The 21,376-nt window shown below is 39.6% G+C and overlaps 1 protein-coding gene across 36 annotated transcripts in view; it reads left to right on the top strand.

The window, feature by feature from the left end:
• Window positions 1–21,376, top strand: part of NRCAM (neuronal cell adhesion molecule) — a 316,248-nt gene that overhangs the window by 255,509 nt on the left and 39,363 nt on the right. For 28 of the 36 annotated variants that reach the window (XM_081079610.1, XM_081079588.1, XM_081079607.1 and 25 more), the window contains 10 exons: window positions 840–951; window positions 3,630–3,814; window positions 5,263–5,394; window positions 13,550–13,693; window positions 14,963–15,074; window positions 16,602–16,768; window positions 16,864–17,011; window positions 18,526–18,650; window positions 19,094–19,123; window positions 20,597–20,698. In XM_081079610.1, coding sequence (XP_080935736.1) covers window positions 840–951; window positions 3,630–3,814; window positions 5,263–5,394; window positions 13,550–13,693; window positions 14,963–15,074; window positions 16,602–16,768; window positions 16,864–17,011; window positions 18,526–18,650; window positions 19,094–19,123; window positions 20,597–20,698 — 1,257 coding nt within the window. The remainder of the gene's footprint in view (window positions 1–839; window positions 952–3,629; window positions 3,815–5,262; window positions 5,395–13,549; window positions 13,694–14,962; window positions 15,075–16,601; window positions 16,769–16,863; window positions 17,012–18,525; window positions 18,651–19,093; window positions 19,124–20,596; window positions 20,699–21,376) is intronic. The other 8 variants (XM_081079598.1, XM_081079587.1, XM_081079594.1 and 5 more) reach the window with 1 other exon arrangement.

Here is a 21,376-nt window from a genome sequence, read left to right as displayed (position 1 = left end):
ATATATTACCTTTCATTCTTTTTTTGTGAACATCAAATAGTTAACGCATTAAAGTGTCAAAAAAAACTGTAAAGGGCTATAGAACCTTAATATGGTATGATTCCTACTTTACTTTTTTCTGAGAGGTCATCAGAAGATAAGGCCACATTTAGGCAACATCTCCATAGAAAAGAAGGTGGCCTGTTTAAATCTCCCTGAGATCTCTGACTTGAGCCCTCTTTATTTTTTCATTGAGAAAACCAATTTCAATTTCTATTCTTAATTTATGACACAATTTGCCAGACCTCTATCAGTAACTTTCTGGTTTTGTTTTCTTTTGTTTGCAGTTTGGGCATTTTGGTAAGCGAGAGGTCCACCACAAATTTATCTCCATGATTAATCAAAGGAATTAACTATAATATCGTCCGTAGTGTAAACCTAAATACACCCTCCATTATCATACCTTTCAGAAAAAACTAGCAACTCCCAAATGGTAGACAGTTAATTTTCGCTTTGACCTGAGCACTAACTTTAAATGATAAATAGAACATGATTTTTCTTTCTATATCTACACTTTGAAAATTTGCCTAACCACAAAAAATTCATAAACGTGTAACCCAAATTAAAGCAATGTACGAAAGGAAAATAGTCCTTACTATTAGTGCTTATGCAACCAGAATTGTTTCTTTTTCTGGCTGAGTGAGTAACGGCTATTTGTAAGGCAAAGTATGCATGTGTAGTTTAACAAATTTCACAATGTTAAATGGTTTTGAAAAGGGATTAGAATTTTTAGATAGTAACTATGTTTCTAGAAATACATATTCACAACTTTTAATGCATATTAATTTTCTCCTTTGCAGCTAAATCAAATAGAGAGAGGCCACCAACATTTTTAACTCCAGAAGGTAATGCAAGTAACAAAGAGGAATTAAGAGGAAATGTCCTTTCACTAGAGTGCATTGCAGAAGGACTGTGAGTTAACACTTTCTGTCTTGATGTACATTTCTTATAAAAACAGTAAATTGGTAGAGAAGTGTTAATATCATAGAAAGAGTCATTGTCTTATACTAATACCATCAAGCATCAAGAGATAATTATTTCTAAAATAGGTCATATGAATCTTATATTATTAATATTTGTTAATGTAATAGTGCTCCTCTTGAAGTAAGAATCAGTAAGGACCCTAGGACTGCTATAATTATATTTTTTCTACTGTGTGCAACAAACCACCTCAAAACTTAATGGCTTATTAACAGTAGCTACTTATCATTGATCATTTGTCTACAGGGAAGTTGTGTTATAATGGGCTAGATCTATTATAACACAATTGAGCGGATTCGGTTGAGCCTGCTCAGAGGTCTGCTAGGTGGCTCAGATATGGGTTCACAGTTCTGAGGGTCTGCTGCTGACTGAAGGCAGGATTAGGCAAGGCAGCCAAGCTCTTGGCCTTGAGTTTCTCACATCCCTGTAGCAGTCTAGCCCAGGCTTATTTTCCTAACAACAGAAGCACATGCGGCCTCTTTGGGCCTAGCCTTGGACCTGGCACACTATCCCTTCCACTACTTCCTATTGGCAAGTCACAAGCCCAGCTTCTTTCTAATGTCTCATCTATGCGCACCTCAAAATTGATGCTACCCCAGAACCCATGTGCCCTTAACAGGAGTTTTGGGAGGCCTCCCTCCCTCAGATACAAGAACAACTATTTCATCAGCACACATTAGAGGCTAGCTTCTGCATAGTGTCCTCTTATGCCTGGCACAGAGCAAGTAGTATTGATATGGGCGCATTGGCTGAAAACATTTTCTAGAATCTCAGAAACATGCTGTGATCACGTCATGATCTGTGTTCTCCTTGACCTGCTAACTCAACGGTCTCACATTCCTTCCCAGAATCGGCCTCCAGGAGTTAACTTCACTGCAGGAGATGCGTGGAAGCCTTTGCTGGCCATGTCATGAAATCACACTACACACCACTGGGTTCCTCAAGCAATTGAAAACTAGAAAGAAAAAAAAAAAAACCCTTTTAAAGATACATTAAGTATATATCTTTCCCACCAGAATTAAAAACGAAACCCTTGCAATTTTCATCATCATTGTGTGAGAAAGTGGGTTACTCTACCAACCTTCAACCGTTTGGGAGTACACTTTCTCACAATTTAGTGATTTCCCCTTCCCACAAATGATATGTTATATAAAAAACTAAAACAGGTTCAGTATTTGGAAATTTTATAAAACTTCCAAAATTCTTTTTAAAACTTCAGAATGTTATAAAACAAAGATAGCACTTACAAATCACAAGGGTAAGACTCATAGAATCAAAATATTTATAATTCTTAGCACCTGCTCAGTGGAGTACTGGGCCTCCAGAACAATTCATGAGTTGGTTAAGCTATGACCTCATGCTTTTATGCCCATCGCCCTCTCACCTCCAGATCATATGAGATGCAGATTAATGTAACTATAAAGAAACACTGTAATATGCTATCAGATTCTACATGTTAGTATCTTCAGCTTTTCAAAATGATTTCACATTTTCTGCCTCTTTTTATATTCACAGCATCTAATCTTAGAAGCCATTTCATCAAATATATATGTTCAATTATTTTATTCAACTAAGTAAGCCAAAATCAATTCTAAAAACCATCAATTAATCCCACTTGCATTTCTGACAAATATTGTGACATTCTTGAGGGCCTGGACCACTCCTTTTTGTTTTTATCTTTCCAAAGTACAACTCAGTTCTTGATCTATAATTCAGTGCTTAGTAAATGTTTGTATCAAATGGATTTTTATTTAACCCTCATGAAAACCTTCTAAAGTTATTTAATCAAGTCAAGCATTATTATCCCTATTAAGACAACTAAGGAAACTGAGGCCCAAAGAAGTCAGAGGTCCAAGGTCAGAGAGCAATTTAGAGACACGGCTGGAACTTGGAAGCAGGTCTTTTAGCTCTAAGCTGGTGTTCTGGCTTTTCATCTATCTCTATATTTCATAGTTTAATAAGAAACATAGATGAGAGATAGTGTGAGTAATCCATGCTTTTGATCTATTCTTATCAATTGGTATAACATTTGAAAATATCACTAATAATGAAATTAAGAAAAGAGTGCTTTTTCTCTCATCATTTCATTTACATCATCAGATAGCCTGCTATGAAATAGAAAAATTGTTCCATTTGATATGGAAATGTGTGCAAAAGCTCCTGGGCACAAATATGTATATCATCTCTTTCTCTGTGTATTTTAAAATCCAGCTGATAAAAAATTATAACTCGATATCAGTAATTTCATGGTAATTCTTTTGATTGACATAGTCAAATTTTCCAGGAGTGCCTTGGTGATCAGGATTTGAAGAAAATGAATAGGTCAATGCAGTAAAGTAACTCATGCTAGCATTCTCACTGCATCTTTGAAGTCAAAGTTTATGGTGTGCCATAAATTAGTGTAATTCTGTTTATGTGAAAATGGTAGCTTACAGCCTTATATTTAAGGTTTTGAGCATTATTTAGAAAAGTGTGATGCTAGTTGAAGTACCTATACATTTCTCATGGTCTTTATATAAAGAATTTGTTATAAACTTTCAGGAAAATTCATCCTCAAAAAAAAGTTAGGTCATCTTATTTTTTTGTAACATCTTTATTTGTCTTATCAGGCCTACCCCAGTTATATACTGGATAAAAGAAGATGGAACACTACCCATCAACCGGACATTTTATAGGAACTTCCAGAAGACTCTGCAGATCATTCAGGTTTCAGAAGCAGACTCTGGAAATTACCAATGTATTGCAAAAAATGCATTAGGTGCTATTCATCATACCATTTCTGTCACAGTTAAAGGTATATCATTGTTTAAAATGCATTGCTCTTGCCTTCCTAAGAGGCCCTAAATCTTTACTTAGTATGGCTTTGGTGCTTTTCAATAATAATAAATGTAAGTTTATATCAACATTCATGGTACCTTGAATCTCATTGCCATTTACAGTGCATCTAAATCAGCTTAAAAAGTCACTCCCTCAAATCTTCCTTACAGAAGAATCCCAAGTAATAAATGTAAAAAGAATGAGGGAAATACAAAATCACCATTAGAATCCCAGTTATAACTGTTGCAGGCGAAAGCCATGATGAATGCTAAAGTTAGTGGATGAAAACGTAAGGAGAAACAGGATATTCGCATAGCCTCAAAGTATTTCTCCCCCACCAAAAAAAAATAATACTAAGTTAATTACTGAGGGGGTTTTAACATCTGGTCACACATTTCTTTTACTCCTCCTGCTGTAAGGAGGTGAAGCTTACTTTCCCTATCTTTGGCTGTGGGCTGGACTTAGTGACTCACTTCTAGTGGAGTGTGGAAAGCAGGGAAATAGTAACTTTACAGTGGAGAAGCCTGGCAAGCATCACTTTCACCAAGTGATCAAGATTAACACAGCCAGTAATAAGTCATGTTAACATCGTTTACGCCCTGATATGATGTAGTCAGAGGGCCCATCACACCAAAGCTCAGTCTAATCATGAGAAAACAGGCAAACCCAAGTTGAAAGATGTTCTACCAAATAACTGATTGGTATTCTTTAAAAGTCTCAAGGTCGTCAAAGACACAGAAAATCCAAGACACTGTCAGATTGGAGGAAACTAAGTAAGGAGACGTGACAAATAAGCACAATGTGGTATCCAGGACAGGTCTGGGGACAGAAATAAGACATTAGTGGAAAAACTGGGAAGTCTTGGTAAAGTGCGTAGTTTGGTTAATGGTGTTGTACCAGTGTTAATTTCTTGTTTTGATAAGTGTACCATGGTTACATAAGATGTAATATTAGAGAAAGCTGGAGGAAGGGATGTGGAAACACTACTCGCATGCTAACAGTGCAACTTTCCAAAAAAGCAAAGTTTTTTAAATTGCTTCCTGATTTTATAATTACATATATTCTATGGGGCTCAGATTTAAATGCATGTGTTTTATCCCTATCTATACCTGTAAATTGGTCTAAATCTTAGGTAAATCTGTCACCTCTTTGATGTCTGACTAATTTAATGTAAAATGAGATGATATTTGTATCAGAAGGTCTAGAAATAACACATAGGTGTCAGTGCGTTGTTTTAAACATTCCTTTGAAAATCTGAAGAATTCTCTGAAGCATCACTTATAAATGTATTCACTCTAGAAAAATTAAACTAACAAATGTTTTGTAAAATACATATTTTCATTATTAAAATAGTTCAGTATACTAAATTTGCTTGAATACTTATTTGATTCAAATTTTTGTGTTTTTTTTCTTTCTTTAATAAAGCGGCTCCATACTGGATCATGGCACCTCAAAATCTTGTGTTGTCCCCAGGAGAGGATGGGGCCCTAATCTGCAGAGCTAACGGCAACCCCAAACCCACAATTAGCTGGTTATCAAATGGAGTTCCAATAGAAAGTAAGTTTCCTTGACTGGCTGGCTCCAGTTGCAGTATATTTTCAGAGAATAGCTACACCTCAACAGGGAACAAAATGGTGATAAAATAGTTTAGATAAAGGAAGGGAAGCTATGTAAGTTAAACAGACACCAAAGTACCTTTAGATTTTTATCTTACTACCTTTAGATGTTTATTATAACTGAATATTGTCTACTATTAACATAATGGTATGTTAATTGGGACTTGGGAATATTTCTTTTGTTTTTTTACATGGATCGTAGGAAGAATGACAGGATCAGACATAACATTACTGAAAAGTTCAGATTATCTTCTTTGTTCAAAATGTGAAGTGATTTGTGGAAACATCATAGGAGTCAGAAGGAATGAGTGGGGAGGCTAGGAATAGAGCCAGTGGCTACAACAAGGATGAGAAACACGGCTGTCTTCATTCAAAGAGCTCTCATTCCTAAGTACAGCCCAGATGTTCCCAAGTTCTCCAAGCTTCAGAGGTCACCATCCTATTTCATACCTGAAGAACACATCTTCTGACCGCTGTCGTAAGCAGAATGCTCAGTCATTGACGAATTTCCCTCCCCGAGTATTGCTGAGATCATCCTTGAGCCATTCTTAAACTTTCCTGGCTGCCATGTGTCACCTCTTAGAGCTGCCACCTTCCCTGGACCTCTCCCGGCTCTTTCTCTCCGCCAGCTGCTCCGGGCTGCCATTCTGTTGCCCAGAATAGTCCCCCAAAATGTGGCCACAGCCCCTTCCATTAGTCTCCTAATCACAGCAGTGACCAGTTTACAAAACTCTGTGAATGCCTGAGAAGAGTAGGAGGGGATTACAGCAAAGGAAGAGAGAACTGGAAATGGATATTGCACTGCTCTGCCCCCAAGTTCACAGCCATGGCCGTGCACAGAGCCCACCGAGTCTCCTTTTTCTGGACCCCACCCACCACCAGCGCTGCCCGCTGGAGAATCTTGGACTGTTTTCCCCTTATGGGAGTTCAGACCTTCTCTGAGACTCAGAGAGAGAGAAAATCAGTTTCTGTTTAAAACCCAGCCTCAGGTTCACCCTCCTGTCAAAGCATAGTAATTTGCAAAGATATTCTTTACTCACCATAAAGATGACCTTCAGGCTATCTTCAGGCATATGCTGAAGAGCAGCTTGGATCTCCATTGCCTTCAAGCCAGAATCAAAAAGGGGTTCTACTTTGACACAACCAAAAGTTTCAATAAACTATCTTTCCTGAAATAGTCTTTACCCTAAAATGAATCTAAACTCTACTGGCAGATCTGAAACGGTGCAAGTACTTTTTTCTCACCATCAAGGTCATACAACCATGGGTGTAGACTGACTAAGAGCACCTTGTTTTGTGAGTATTTGTTAGGAGCATTTGTGTCACACAGTGATGATAATCACTTGCTGCATGGTGACATTTCAGTCAATGACAGAACAGATCCCCATCGTCAGTGTTATGTGACTATACTCTGAGACCTACAGCCTGGGTTTGCTGTAAAAGGAAATGCGCTCCTGGGAGAAAACAGATTCTAAACAGGCCAGCAAATGGGGCTTGGATGTTTCCACTCCCAATTTTAGCCATAATCAGAATCAGGAAGAACTGCAGAGTACTTTGTGGTTGTGCATTGGGAAGCTGTTACCATCTCAGAGGCATATGAGTGAACATGGAGAGAAAAAATGGAAGAAAGCCCAGAACTTAAAACAAAAGTTTTTGTAGGACAATACCTGATTTGCTCAGGAATGCACATAGAATGGCAACAAAGGAAGGAGTGTGCTCAGCACTTCAGCCCCACACTCTGCAGCTCAGAGGATCTGTGTCCATTTACGGGAAATTGACCCCACACCTGAGATGTGGCTTCACTGAAGCCAAGTGGCAGGGGCCACCATCTAGCCACTCAGTGGGAAAAGCAGGGGGCTAGGGAGTGCTGGAAAGATAAATTCTCGAGTTGGCAGCCAGAATGTAATCTCGAGCAGGGAATGTTGAGATGGAGGTGGGTCAGTGACACAAGAACAAGAAGAGATTAAATAATGAAGCTGATCTTTCCTCCCGAATCTCTCAGCTTGTTGCCCTACATAACCCGCATAGGCAGTGCCTCTCAGGGAATCTTTCACTGCAGTTGTAGTAAGATCTTTGAAAATGCAATTGTAGATACTCTGCTTTAAATGAAGTATTTGGGGGGAGGATCGACTGTGAAAGTCCTACATTTGGGGGGGTGGGGGTGGAGTGGCACAGAACAGTGGTCCTGAGAGATGGGGTAGGCCATTCTTCTGTAACCCCAAATCACCTGATTAGGTCCAGAGCAGAAAGAGTTGGAACATATTTCTTCTATCCTCAAAGTATTTGTTGAGTCCCCACTAGAAGGAAAACAGGAGTCTGAGCAAAAATGGGATCCAAATTCTACGGTGCCTACAGATCCGGGATCCCCCAATGTCTGGTGTTCATCAGAGCTGTCACTCTGATGGACGAGCAAGGAGAGAAAGACCGTGTGGCATGGCAGCAGACAGGGGTCCTGGCCTCCTGGCCCCATGGGACCAGGAGCAGGGGCTGTATGTAGACACCAAGGGGATGTGCAGCATCCCTGAAAGGTGTCTTTCTCCGCGTTTGGCGGCTGAGCTAAATGTGTATGGGGTGCTGTTTGGAATCTAATCTCATAACTAAGGTGATGAGTGTGAGGCCCCCGATGCGGACCCATAGCTCTCCGCACGATGATAGTGCGAGGGTACCACTGTTCCCTGCCCTCGGCCTCCCCAGCTGGGCCACCTACAGCTTCTGCTGAGTGGCCTCTTGGCTGCACACTAAGTCATAGACAGCTAAGTTCCAAGTGAACCCTACGTACCCCCCCGCCTTGTAGGAACTCCTCCTGAGCCAACATAAGGAGTCAATGAGAAAGAAAACTGTCAAAAAATTGCTGGAAGTTCGAGGAGACTTGTGTCTCTCCCGTTTCTGCCCTGCTTGATATTTGCCCCATGAACTTGGAGGCACCCTGAACAGAAGGCCCCCTGGCCTTTGAAGTTCAGGACCGGTCTGGAAACTGGGGCTTGTTTCTCATCTGCAGTTTGCTAAGTTGTGCACCCTACAGCATATGGCCACACAGCATTGGCATGGGAAGGGAGCCTGACCCTCAGGGGGGCCTAGGCTGGGCCCCAGAAGGGAGCTGGGAGCACAGGCAGGCTGCCGACAACACCTCCACCTAAGAGGCTGCAGAAACCTTGGGCAGAGCAGCTGCTGTGGGAGGAGCAGGGGCCAGAGATGCTACTGCAGCACCGCCGCCAGGTACCACGAGGCGCAGACACCATCGGGGAGCATATTACCAGATACACAGCCTCCCCCTTCCTGACTTGTGGGCACTGGCACTCCTCCCACTTCTGTAGGCTCTGGCTGCCAAGGGCACGTAAATCTTATGAAAGGAGAAGCAGGATCAGGGAGAGAGAGGGGTAAAACTTGGGTTTTGTTATCAGAATACAGTGTCATTGATTTGTGACTGTGCATTTCAGACCTGGACCCTGCTGTTTTACAAAACTAGGAGAACTAACTCAAAAACTGGGCTCTAATCTCAATGTCCTCCCAAGCTCTGTCCCCACAGGAATGGCCAGGTGTTTTTTTGAAGCAACAAAAGAAAAGACTGTATTAAATATGGAATTTGCCCCAAACCACCTAAAATATTGTTTAAACAACTTACAGAAGACTGAAAAAAGAACAGAGCTGCGGAGAGCTGGTGCCGAAAAGGAAATTTGATTTTACTACGTGAACTGCAGTGTCTGGGAAGGGGTGGAAGCAGAACCCAGGACCCGACAGGAAGTGTCCCAGGCCAAGGCCAAGGCCGTGAGCACCATGGTTCCTGTCCCGGTCCCAGAAGGCAGCAGGAGAGCCTAATGCTTGCAGGTCTTTAATTGTGTCTATTGTGGTAGATCTCAGATTCGTCCACATGGAAGTACATAAGGTCACACCATTATTATGTTAAAAAGTTTCTTTGCTCTAAGAGATGAGGAGGGAAAGGAATGAAGGGAATGAGAATGGACAGAAGACCTCATTCTGCAACAATCACATATATTGCTGACGTTGCAGGGAGAGATTGACAGCCATTATCCCACAAGCTGCCAGGGGAATGGAAGCGTGGACCAGGATCTGCCCAAAATTCCAAGGCATCTTCTTCCTTTTCTCAAAAGTAAAGGGCTCAGTTGGCATCCCCTGATACGGGATGAAATAAGTAGAAGAAGAGGAAAATTCATCTCTTCACCTAGAGATTTGTTCTACACTACACTCAAGTGTTTAGATTTTTGGAGATGCTTATAAATAGACTAACTCAGAAAATCTGAGCGTTAACTCATGTTAAACAAACCAGTAGGTGTTTCAGTCTCTAGTTTCTCATCCACAAAATGCATACACTATCTAATCTTTTTCATAAAATTCTTTTTAAAATAAAATTATGCAATAGATATAAAAATATTTTTAAAATTTATAGTACTCCATACATGTAAGGTGGCACTGATTGCTATTATTCTCATTATTTAAATGTTGGAAGCATTTGTAGTTTCTCCAGCCATGTCAGGAGAGTTAGGAAAAAGGAAAGTGTTGTTGGAAGGCTATTGCCCCAGATCTGAACCTTACCTTTGGCATTTTAAGTTATATGTGATGATTCTATGCTCTTAAATTTTTTTCTCCAGTGTTTATTTATAACAAATGAAGTTAGTTCTTCCCAGAATTAATTATCATTCCTTTGGATAACTTCGATTTGGATGCTGGAGAGTTACTCCCACCCAGTAACCAGCACACAGGATCCAAAGGCTTCAGACATGGCTGCACTAGCGATTTCATTCTTTGTCCAAGTACCAACTGAACTTCCATATGTCACTGGGACAGTTCCTCGGTTTACTTGTGTTTCTTTAGTAAGTGCTTAAGGAAAATGTAGCCCAAACCCCATGGAGAGAGACCTGCTTATTCACTACTCTTACCTAAAGGGTTTATTGTATTCCTAAATTCTTTGCCAAAAATAAGTATTCAGAGACAGCTCTGAATACTTAGCAGAAATAAGGCAGATACAGTCGGATGACTTTGAGCTAAAGAATAACATTGAAAAGTACAACTGTGAGCTGCATGAAACCTTTTTACAATGGCTTATGTCATGATTGATGAGTCGCCACTGTGGGAAGATTATTTTATTGCTTTTGTTCATTGGGCTGGTTTTCCGCATTCGTGATGATGTAATTTTTTTTTTATAAAGAACACGTAACATAAAACTTAGCTTCTTAACCATTTTTAAGTGTGAAGTTCAGTAGTATTAAGATGATTCACATTATTGTGAAAGAGATCTCCAAAAACTTTCTCATCTTGCAAAACTGGAACTCTATACCCATTGTACAGGGTGGTATAGCTTGTAAAAGCTAGCTATACCCAAGGAATTTCAGCTCTTCTCACTCCGTCTGCTTATCCATCCAGAAAGCCAGCACAGGACTGTCTGGGCCTCAGCACTGCCTAACATGCTCATCAGGCCCTGCGGACCTCCACTCCCTGGCGTGTCCACAGAGATGCAGTCAGAATGGACACATGGGGTCACTGAGGGTCCCCCCAAGCAGTCCCCACACTGAGTGCTCCGTGCTGCGTCCTGAAGTGCTCACAGTAATTAGCAGAGAGAGAGACTCAGAAGAGCTGCTCAGTGGATGGGCATTACTGAGAGTGTGAGTCAGAAAGACCTGACAACAGCCAACTTGGGATCTGGAACAAAAAACATGGCTGCCCTAAGGTATACTGCTTTCGTACGGTACTGGCTCTCTACCACCACTGTAGTTCATTCCTGGGTCAGTGGGTCATTGCTGTCCTATGTTGTCATTTATTGATGAAATCTATACCCTGTTAAAGGAAGGAGAACTCGTATTTGTCTTCTGGTTGGAAGAACATGTTTCCTAAGGCAATTTTGAAAATATTAGAGGCATAAACAGACAGATAAGAGCTAAGAAGCCAACTCAAAGTACCTTGGCATACGCCGATCACTAGTTGAACTAACTGGCATATTTAAGATGATTTCATATATTAGTTATTGATGATGATCAGAATGTCGGACAGCTACGTACAGAACTGTATGATGCCGGTTGGTTCCTCGACTCCCTCAAGGGATGGTGGGCAGCGCCCCTTGCAACTAAGATTGAACATGGCACCTTGAGCTGAGCTGCCGCTGAGCTCCCGGATGGCTCAGTTGGTTGGAGCGTCCTCTCAACCACAAGGTTGTTGGTTCGACTCCCGCAAGGGATGGTGGGCTGCGCCCCCTGCAACTATAATCCGCAACTGGATCTGGAGCTGAGCTGCGCCCTCCGCTAAGACGGAAAGGACAACAACTTGAAGCTGAACAGCACCCTCCACAACTAAGATTGAAAGGACAACAACTTGACTTGGAAAAAAGTCCTGGAAGTACACACCGTTCCCCAATAAAGTCCTGTTCCCCTTCCCCAATAAAAAAAAAGAACTGTCTGATAGTAAATATATGTGGTTTTAAACCACAAAGTTTGTAGTAACTTGTTACAGCACTAGTAGAACACTAATGCAGAATGAGTAAGCATAATACTTTGAATATGAGTAATAAAATAAGGATGAATTACTATAGTTTGGTTTATTTTTATTAAAGTGAGCTAATAAATCACAGATGAGCCAAATTTTTGATATTTTAAAGTGATAAAGGTGTCTAAATGCAGTGATAATTGTGTTTAAGATGCACATGCTTTTCCTGTCATCAAAGAGAAAAGATGGTATTTGTCTTCCTCAGTCTGACTTATTTCACTTAGCACAGTACCATCTAGGTCCATCCAGGTTGTGGCAAATTGTAAGATTTCATTCTTTTTTACAGCAGGGTAACACTCCATTGGATAAATATACCACAATTTCTTTGTCCGATAGTCATATGAGCTCACTTATATGTGGAGTTTAAAGAACAAAATAAACAAGCAAACAAAACAGAAATAGACTCAGACACAGAGAAAAAACTGATGGTTGCTAGATGGGAGGGGGTTGGGGGATGGGGGCGAAGGTGCAGGGATTAGAAAGCACAAACTGGTAGTCACAAAATAGTCACAGGGATGTGAAATACAGTATGGGGAACATAACCAATAATGTTGTAAAGATTATGTGGGGTGCAAGATGGGTATTGGACTTATCGAGGGGAACGTTTCATAGATTATATAAATGCCTAACGACTGCACTGTACACCTGAAATGAATAATAAAATAAAATAATAAAATAACATAGAAAAAAGGTGGTGTTTAGAATGGAAGTAAAGTCTACTTAAGTGGTTCAAGTTGCAAAAGCAGCTTAAGAGAAAGGGTGCTGTTCTTTAGTTTTGATTTTGATCAGCATGCTGAGACACACACCATTATCCCTTTTAGTGTGCTTTCAAAGCAATGTGAGGTCGCAGCCTCAGGTTTACTATTCACAAAAAGGAATTTATCTCCAGTAGCACTTCCAAATTGTTGGGCATGCCCTGGACTAAATTCTCACATATTATGTTACCCAGCCAGTTCCATTCCCTTTAAGTAAGGACCAATCCTGGTCTTAACATTTTTTTAAGTACTTGAGAAATTTTAAGTACCTTTAAGAGAAATTTTACACAACTTATTTCTATATCACCCTCGGGAATTTTCAAAGCAGGAAAATAAATATTTTCACATTTGATTATTAGGCCTATATTTATTTATCCAGTTATTTCAATAAGAGATTCTTAAACTACAGATTGGCGGGAACTTGAGGGTTTCTATGTTTTTCGACTAGCTTTTACTGTCTGCTCTTGATAATTAAGTTAATTAACTTCTCTCCTCATAAATAACCACGGTTTCTTTGTGAACAAGGCAATGTTTTCCTGAATTTATGTTGCAATTTTCACTGAACTTGTGCTTTTCTGTTCCTGCATCCCTCAGAATAATATTCAGTCTTACAGAATCAATCCATTTAAGGCTAAATGAATAGCGAGTATACACGCAGGATGATAAGTGAAAGCTAAATTCTGAGGAAGAAAAATTATGGCTTCTGCCTGGGTTCTTGGTATTGTCTTTCTTACTGGATATACCTAAATCAGTGTGGATTTCTTTTCTGCGTACTATAATGTAGACCTCAAGCTTTACTTCTTCCAAGCAAAGAAGAATAAATATATATATTTTTTTACACCCAAACAGTTGCCCCTGATGACCCCAGCAGAAAAATAGATGGCGATACCATCATTTTTTCCAATGTTCAAGAAAGATCCAGTGCGGTCTACCAGTGCAATGCCTCTAACGAATATGGATATTTACTGGCAAATGCATTTGTAAATGTGCTGGGTAAGCTCTTCCTTTATTAAAGACATGGCAAATTAAATTAATGACTTCTGTTGTTTTCCATTTATTCAGCAAAAATGTGTAGAGCATCTACTGTATGCAGTGCAGAGTACCTGGAACTATAAGGGATAAGGGAAGACAGATCACATACAGAGCTTGCCCTAAAGGGTATCACAGTTTGTTCTTCATGTTCCTTCATAACACAGTGTTTTCGTAATGGGAGATTCTTTGTTAGAGAAATAATCAAATAGTCAGGCTGCTCCATTCACAGGTAGGTAGGTAAACTAAGTGTCAAACCCCTCAATAGGAAAATAAGCATTGGTCTGCTGTTAGTAACGGAATGTTACTGCTGTGCCATGCTTAGAAACTGACAAGTTGAATAACAGTTTCGTGATTCTTATTTTTTAAAATAAATCGTTAATCATAATGTTTGGTCTTTATCCAAATCACAGATGTGCATTTCTTTATTAATTCATAACAATGTGTTTAGAAAGCTATAACATACTCAAAGATTTTCTGAAATGGTTGGTATATGTGAATTCTGTATTTCTTATAATGAACAAAACTACCAAAATACCCAATTTGTTAAAAGTTTATGTGAGAATTGTTTGTGTGGTACCAGGGAATTATATTTTAACTCTTTAACTGTAGTAGACCCCCTCTCAAACAAAATTAAAGTTAGGAAGCTAACCAACACTTGGTATTTTTCCTTCCTGCTTAAAATAAAGGTCAGTCAATCAAAAGAAGAGCTGAGCGGTTAAGATATTGGTGGCTGTTTAGGAAGCACTTTTTATTTCTGGATGTGTTTTTCAGTCATCAGCATTCTGCGTTTTCCTGCTGGCTCGTGTGTTCCCACCACTCCCACGGGCCCGTCCCCATCATCACTCTGGGGATGGGCCAGCCATTCGACAAAAATATACTTAGCCATGATTTTTGTGCCAGATACTGTGCTAGTTTCTGGGGAGAAAGTAATGCATGTTCCATGCCCTGCCCTCTAGGGACTCACAATGTAGTAGGAGACACAGATAAATAAGTCATTTATTAAAATACCTTGCCTGAGCATACGGTGGGGCATGAGGCAGAGAGAGAAGACTTGTATTTTTCCACCTTGAGTGACTGGCAATGTCATACCTGGAGAGAACATGAGGACAGAGACATACTGGTTGTGCTTTATCATCAACTCTAATGGCCTTAAAACAGAATGCAATGAAACACACAATGGGACTGTTTGTTTTATTTTAATATTTCTTTATGTTTTCTAAATGTGTTTAGCTGAGCCACCGCGAATCCTTACATCTGCAAACGCACACTATCAGGTCATTGCAAACAGGCCTGCTTTCCTGGACTGTGCCTTCTTTGGGTCTCCTCTACCTACCATTGAGTGGTAAGTGTTGGCCCTATTTCTTTTTAGTATTTACATTTGCAAAAGCCTTCCAATTTCTCAATATGTCGGATTTTAGTCAGAGAACAAGTAGGGAAAAGACAGTGTAGTATCTATCGTATTATAAGGTATTAACTTTATTCACAAATACCATGGGGGCCAAAATTATATATACACATGACTTGTGTTCATCTTTTGTTATCGGTATATATTGAGTATTACAATTTTAATACAGTGTTTTCCTTTCTTAAAATGTGCATACATTTTTTTGCACATTTTTTGCACCTTCTGTATTTATTAACTACTTGCTCTGTGCTAAATACTTTCACATGTATAATCTATTTAGCAGCACACTTTGTCAACCGCAGAGATGTATGTAATTGTTTTGGAAAACACTTAAGGTTGCTGTGCTTTACAATGCCATGGACATCACTGGGACTTCATGAATGGTAGCTGCAGGGATTGGTTGGGGGGCATTCCTTGATAATAAAAAACTCATCTGGGGTGGGAGAGAGGTTCGATAAGCTCACAACCAGAATTAATTACCAGTGTTTATCTTTAGTACGTCTCCCACCTGAACTTCCTGACTCGGATCCAGCCAAGCTCTCCTGTGTCCTTCTCCTCCCCACTTTAAAACACCCTCTTTCATCTAACACTCCTTATTAAGCTCTGTTCGTCCTCCTAGCTTTCTTACTTTAGCATGAGCTGGAAGAACCCAGGCTAGCACAGGCAACCGCTCAGAAAGAATGAGTGGAAGAAAACTGGAACATTCATTTGTTGATCATCTATCACATTGCCAGACACTGTACAGAGCTCTACCTACTGACGTAAGATTAAAGACGGGGGTAGGACTGAAGCATAATCTCCCCAGGTCTCCACTTCAACCACAGAGAGGAGAAGCTAGGCGCAGATGACGCCCTAGTGAAGGGGGCAGGTGAACACTTAGTCCGGGTTGATGTAACCTCACTCCTGTTCATCTGTCCTCACCTCTGACGCTAACCAGGTAGCTGAAGCTACACATGCTTTACATACATGCTTTATTTCTTTTCTTCTCTGAATATTTTCCTATCGATATTTTCAAAAATACAGCGCTTGTAACCTTGAAATCAAAATCTCTTTAGAATTGTCACCTTCAGATAGAGTTACAAATATATCACAGGCAGGGGGAAATGTCAAAAAGAGCAGTCTTCACTTTGCCTAGTTTATCACTTATTTAGAGATAGAATTATGTAATAATGTGTTTCTTAAATTACGACTCTCTCATAATGAACATTACATTTAAGTACTTTGTACTGTCACCCTAATTCTTCCTACACCGTGTGTCATTGAATCCTCCAATTTTACATCCTCTCGTTACATTCATTCCACTGACTTACAAGCATGCACTATTCTTGTGCAGATTCCACACATTTCTGAACTTGATATTATAATGCAGATCGTGGTGTACTGACCTTGAATGCGACATTTTATTATGTCTGACTTCCAATTATGATGTGTTTTTTTCTCATTGTGATTATTTCCATAATGAAGGTTCAAAGGAGCTAAAGGTAGCGCTCTTCATGAAGATATTTATGTTTTACATGAAAATGGAACTTTGGGAATTCCTGTGGCCCAAAAGGAGAGTACAGGGACTTATACATGTGTTGCAAAGAATAAGTTAGGAATAGCAAAGAATGAAGTTAACTTAGAAATCAAAGGTAAGGCAGAGATGGCTGATTTTTTTTCAAGAATTATGTGACTTTGAGCAAATTCTCCAGCTTTGGCAATGAATAACAATAACTTTAAAATTCAGATCCCACTAGGATCATTAAACAGCCTGAATATGCCGTCGTGCAAAGAGGGAGCACAGTGTCCTTTGAATGCAAAGTGAAACACGATCACACCTTAATCCTCACTGTCACGTGGCTGAAAGATGACCATGAGCTGCCCAGTGATGGAAGGTATTCAGAAATGATGTCTTTCCTTTCTCTTCCTTCTCTCTATCAGCTGCTATTGAACCAAAGGTCTATTGTATAATGACTTAACAGTGATATTTTTAAAGTTTCTGAAGTCTGCTCTCTCCAAAATAGATATGCGTTTTCTCTCTGCTGTGAAATGTCCGTACCTGAAAAGGTATCCAGTTATTGAAATAAGACCTGGGGAATATTCGTCTATTGTGTGTGTTGGTCTCCTGTGTAATTCGGGATGGGAAAAACCTTTTCGGCCTTGGGCAACATCCATTGTTTTCTGCCTTGTACGGTGAAGTCTCAACAGATGTTTATACGCAGAAATAGGATCTCTTAATCACCAGAGTGCGCCTGAATTCTTGTCAGTGTTTTAAAGAACACTAGATTTTATTGGGATGGGTAGTTTTCTTTTGATTTTACTTAACGCCAATAGAAAGAAAAGAAAAAAGAATTTTAAAAAGCATTTAAAAGAGCCAGAGCATGTTACAGCCCGTTACCTTGGAATGGAAGGAAGGTGGTACCTGTTTTCCAGGTGAGGCCCTCAATTTGACAAAGTACAGAGTGGAAGGTGTGAATTTTAGCTGTGTGCAGCTACAATATCGCCCCCAGGTGGAAGGGATACTGTATGCTGGTGGTTGCTGTGGTTCGCTTGCAAAGTACCTAAATGGTGCCCTGTGGCTTGTTAATAACCCCGTAGAGAACTATGTGGCCTTCTCTTGATGCCCAGAGTTGCCATCTAGTTCTATGCTTTAACTGTTCAGTTGTATTTGTGGAAATTGAGTTGATAAAGATGAGAAGAAAATATGAAGAAATGACCTTTGGGTTAAGTCGGCTAAAGCTTTACCTTAGAAATTCCCTGTGAAGACGGTTAATGATTTATGCAGCCTTGTTAAAACCTTGCGTGAATCCTATTTACGTGAATTTTTGACCTACTGAGTACTTTTTCAAGCCCACAAGCAACCTCTGCAAGACTCTTAGTGGTGATTGCTGATGTAAATCTTCCTGTTTCTAGTGATACTTTTCTAGCGCATTTACTTTCTCCTATGAGAGTTTTTGTACATGGCAGAAATGACACAAAATTTCTACAGTAAATAGTAAATTATTTTAAAAGGTATACTTGGTTAGAAATTGAGCTGGCTGAGTGGTGTTCAAATGTTTCTCAGCAGCAGAAGCTGTAGGGAAGCCCTGTAGTGAGGTGACCAGGCTGCCCACCTGACCTCTGGATGCCCCTGGTCTCTAAGGAAGCTCCTAAAACTCCAGGCGCGTGGCTGGCTGCCACCAGACCAGACGACTTGACAAGCACTCCTACCCAAGATCTAATTCATTCTGATTGTTTTCCAAGTTTAATCATTATCAAAGTGATATATTGTATAAGATTTTAGCTCTAATATGCTGCAAATCTTAATCATCTTTTCTGTCAAATTAACAGTTTCTTTCATACCAGTTAAGCAATCATCAGGTGTGCGTGGATGTCCATTTCACTTGCTCTGAATGGGTTTTATTCACAGGTTCACTGTTGACAAGGATCAGTTGGTGGTAGCTGATGTGGGTGACCATGATGGCGGGACCTACACCTGTGTGGCCAACACCACTCTGGACACCGTCTCTGCCAGCGCTGTGCTTGGTGTTGTGGGTAAGAACTGGAACGTACCCAGCATAGCCGGCTGCCCTGTGAGAGGCTGAAAGGGAATTGTCAATAGTAATTGTTTGCTTGTTATAGTTTTAGAATTTTATAAGTGAGTTAAATACCCACATTTTTCTTCTTTGAAAGATGGCTAGGAGGTGATAATCTCAGTATAAATATACTCTGTAGCAGCACTGGAATAAAATGTCAGTTATGCATGTTAGCGATATTTTTATAAGAAAACTGGGGGAAATAATCTACTTTTATTTAAAGTTGAAATCTTTTTCCCCCTAAATTGTTATTGCATGTTTATCAGTGCCATGTCTCACAGCTAAATATTATAATCTTAGTTTTATAATCTTAATCATGTTCAATCTTTGTCTTCTTGTGCTATCTTGTATCTTTCCATTACTAATTGTGATTAAAATCCTTTATATTAATGTCATTTCTAGCTCCTACTCCAACTCCAGCTCCCATTTACGGTAAACTAATGAGTCTTATTTCTCTATATTCTGTCAAACAATTTCACATTTGCAGAAAACTAATTACTTTCTTTTCTCTGTCACATCATTTTGTTTCTTTAAGGAAAGAGGCTCAGTCATATGTTCTATGTGTTGCTCCTTTACGGCTATAAATCATTTTTTCATTATAACTCTGGAACTTTTCACTGAATATATTGTCACTCTTTTCTAAATTATTTCATGTGTTTGTAAAGTCATTTCATTTATTAGAGTTCCTCTTTGATACAAGTTCCTTATAAAATAGCATAGTGTTTTTTAAAAGCTATTATCCACATTATCATTCCGCAAATTAGATTTTTATTTCAGACTATTAATAGTTGTTCTGGAAAAATAAATATTGTTCTGGATCCCATTTCCAATAAGTTTACATAGGAAAGCAATGGATATTTAGAACAACATTTGACCTTTGTATCAGCTAAAACCAACTCACTGTGTGTTAACAAAAGATAAATCACCACAGAAAGACCAAAAGGAGGGCACTTCCAGTTTGTGCAATTTTTCTGAGTCTGGAAAATGAATCAGAAATTATTTCCAGAAACTTTTTTTAATTAAAGAACCCTCATTTTTATTCGGCATATAAATACATAAATTAATTTTGTAGCATAAACACAGCTGGATTTTATGTAGTATCAATAGGTACGCTATAGAAGACCTATCCTTTGCAGGCATTATAGCCCCTTTACTGATAGGAAAAAAGTGCCTATGTTTTTATATGACCTCCCGTCCCCCACGAGCCGCACTTACCCCAGGAGCAAGGTGAGGAAAAGGCCCAGGGAAGAACAGTAAGTCTCTGGAGCTCAAAGCGCCATTAGAAGAGGTAGGCATGCTTCTGGGACACCTTCATCCCAAAAGGTATCTGTACCTTGGTGTCCTCTGAGAGAAAACACACCTCCCCGTGTGCCTGCCTGGCTGTTGTACTGGGCATTGCTCAGGTATGCATGCTGAGGGCTACCTGTATGGCATCAATTTTAAAATTCCCTTAGAAATATAAATATTCCCAAATCCATAACTTAGCATGTTTTAGAAAGAACATTTGAGTCTTCTTTAAATAGTACATGTATTTGCCTGTATTTGTTTCTCATTTTTTAAAAATTAAGCTTCAGTATTATTTTTTCTGTCTGTGCTCATTCATGTTTATGAGAAAACACCCACTGAGAGTGCTGGTGAACCATCCACACCCACTTCACTGGTTTTCATTACAAGTAATTTAATTTCATTTGAAAAAGAAGCAAGCAGAACTTATTGACAGGTTGTCTTGGGTGTGCGTCTGTATTCCCAGCAACCTCAGCGGTTTCCGTCTCAGTTCAGTTGCATGTTCATTGACCATTCAGTACGCTGTGTCTTTAATGGGTTCTCGCTATAAATAGTATCAGAAGTAAAGGAGAACCTCATAAGGATGGATGGTTAATTATGATGTGTGTGTTCGGTCTACAGATGTCCCAGATCCTCCCTTTGATTTAGAATTGACCGATCAACTTGACAAAAGTGTTCAGCTGTCGTGGACGCCGGGCGATGACAACAATAGCCCTATTACAAGTATGTGGTGTCATTTGCTTTATCACAGATAAACTTAATGACCATTTTTGAAGCACTTTATCATGTACAATTGAAATTCATTACTGATATATTTGCTGGCATTCTCTGCTTCGTTACTAATAGAAAAAAAGTGTGTACTTATGCCTGTCTTCTCTTCAGAGCTGGAGTTATTCCTGGTTACAGTTTCTATTAATAGTATGGGACCTAATTAATTGCTGAGTATGTTAAGTAAGCAAATAAACTATCATCTTGTGTTTAAGATCCATAAGAATCACCTTAAATTTCCCCCACAGTAGGATGATTCATTGTAAGTTATTCATTCTGTCCATTAACAGGGGGGAAAAAGAGGGGGGGCCCAGGTGCTGCAATGCCCAGTCTATGTATTAGAAAATCGAAACTTGGAGAGTGAAGTGACTTTTCAAACCCACAACTGGTAATAGACCTGGGTGTTGAAGTCAGGTTGATTTACTTCTAGTCCCAGGTCTCTTTCTTCCAATTAGCCTTCGTTGCAAAGTGGTTACACATTCCGCCATGCCAACACCTCACCTTGCTGACATAAGCCTAGGGAATAAACTCAGGTGAGGGACCATGCCATAAGGATACTGGAAGAGCTTACTAAATTTAGAGTACAGGTAAGCTTAAAGTCTTGAAACTGAAAAGATACTTAAGAGAGCAGAC

The sequence above is a fragment of the Rhinolophus hipposideros genome (genome assembly GCF_964194185.1).
Source record: "Rhinolophus hipposideros genome assembly, chromosome: 18".
Taxonomy (NCBI): Eukaryota; Metazoa; Chordata; class Mammalia; order Chiroptera; family Rhinolophidae; genus Rhinolophus; species Rhinolophus hipposideros.
Note: the sequence above shows the minus strand (reverse complement) of the source record. Positions and strands in the feature narration are given on the sequence as shown.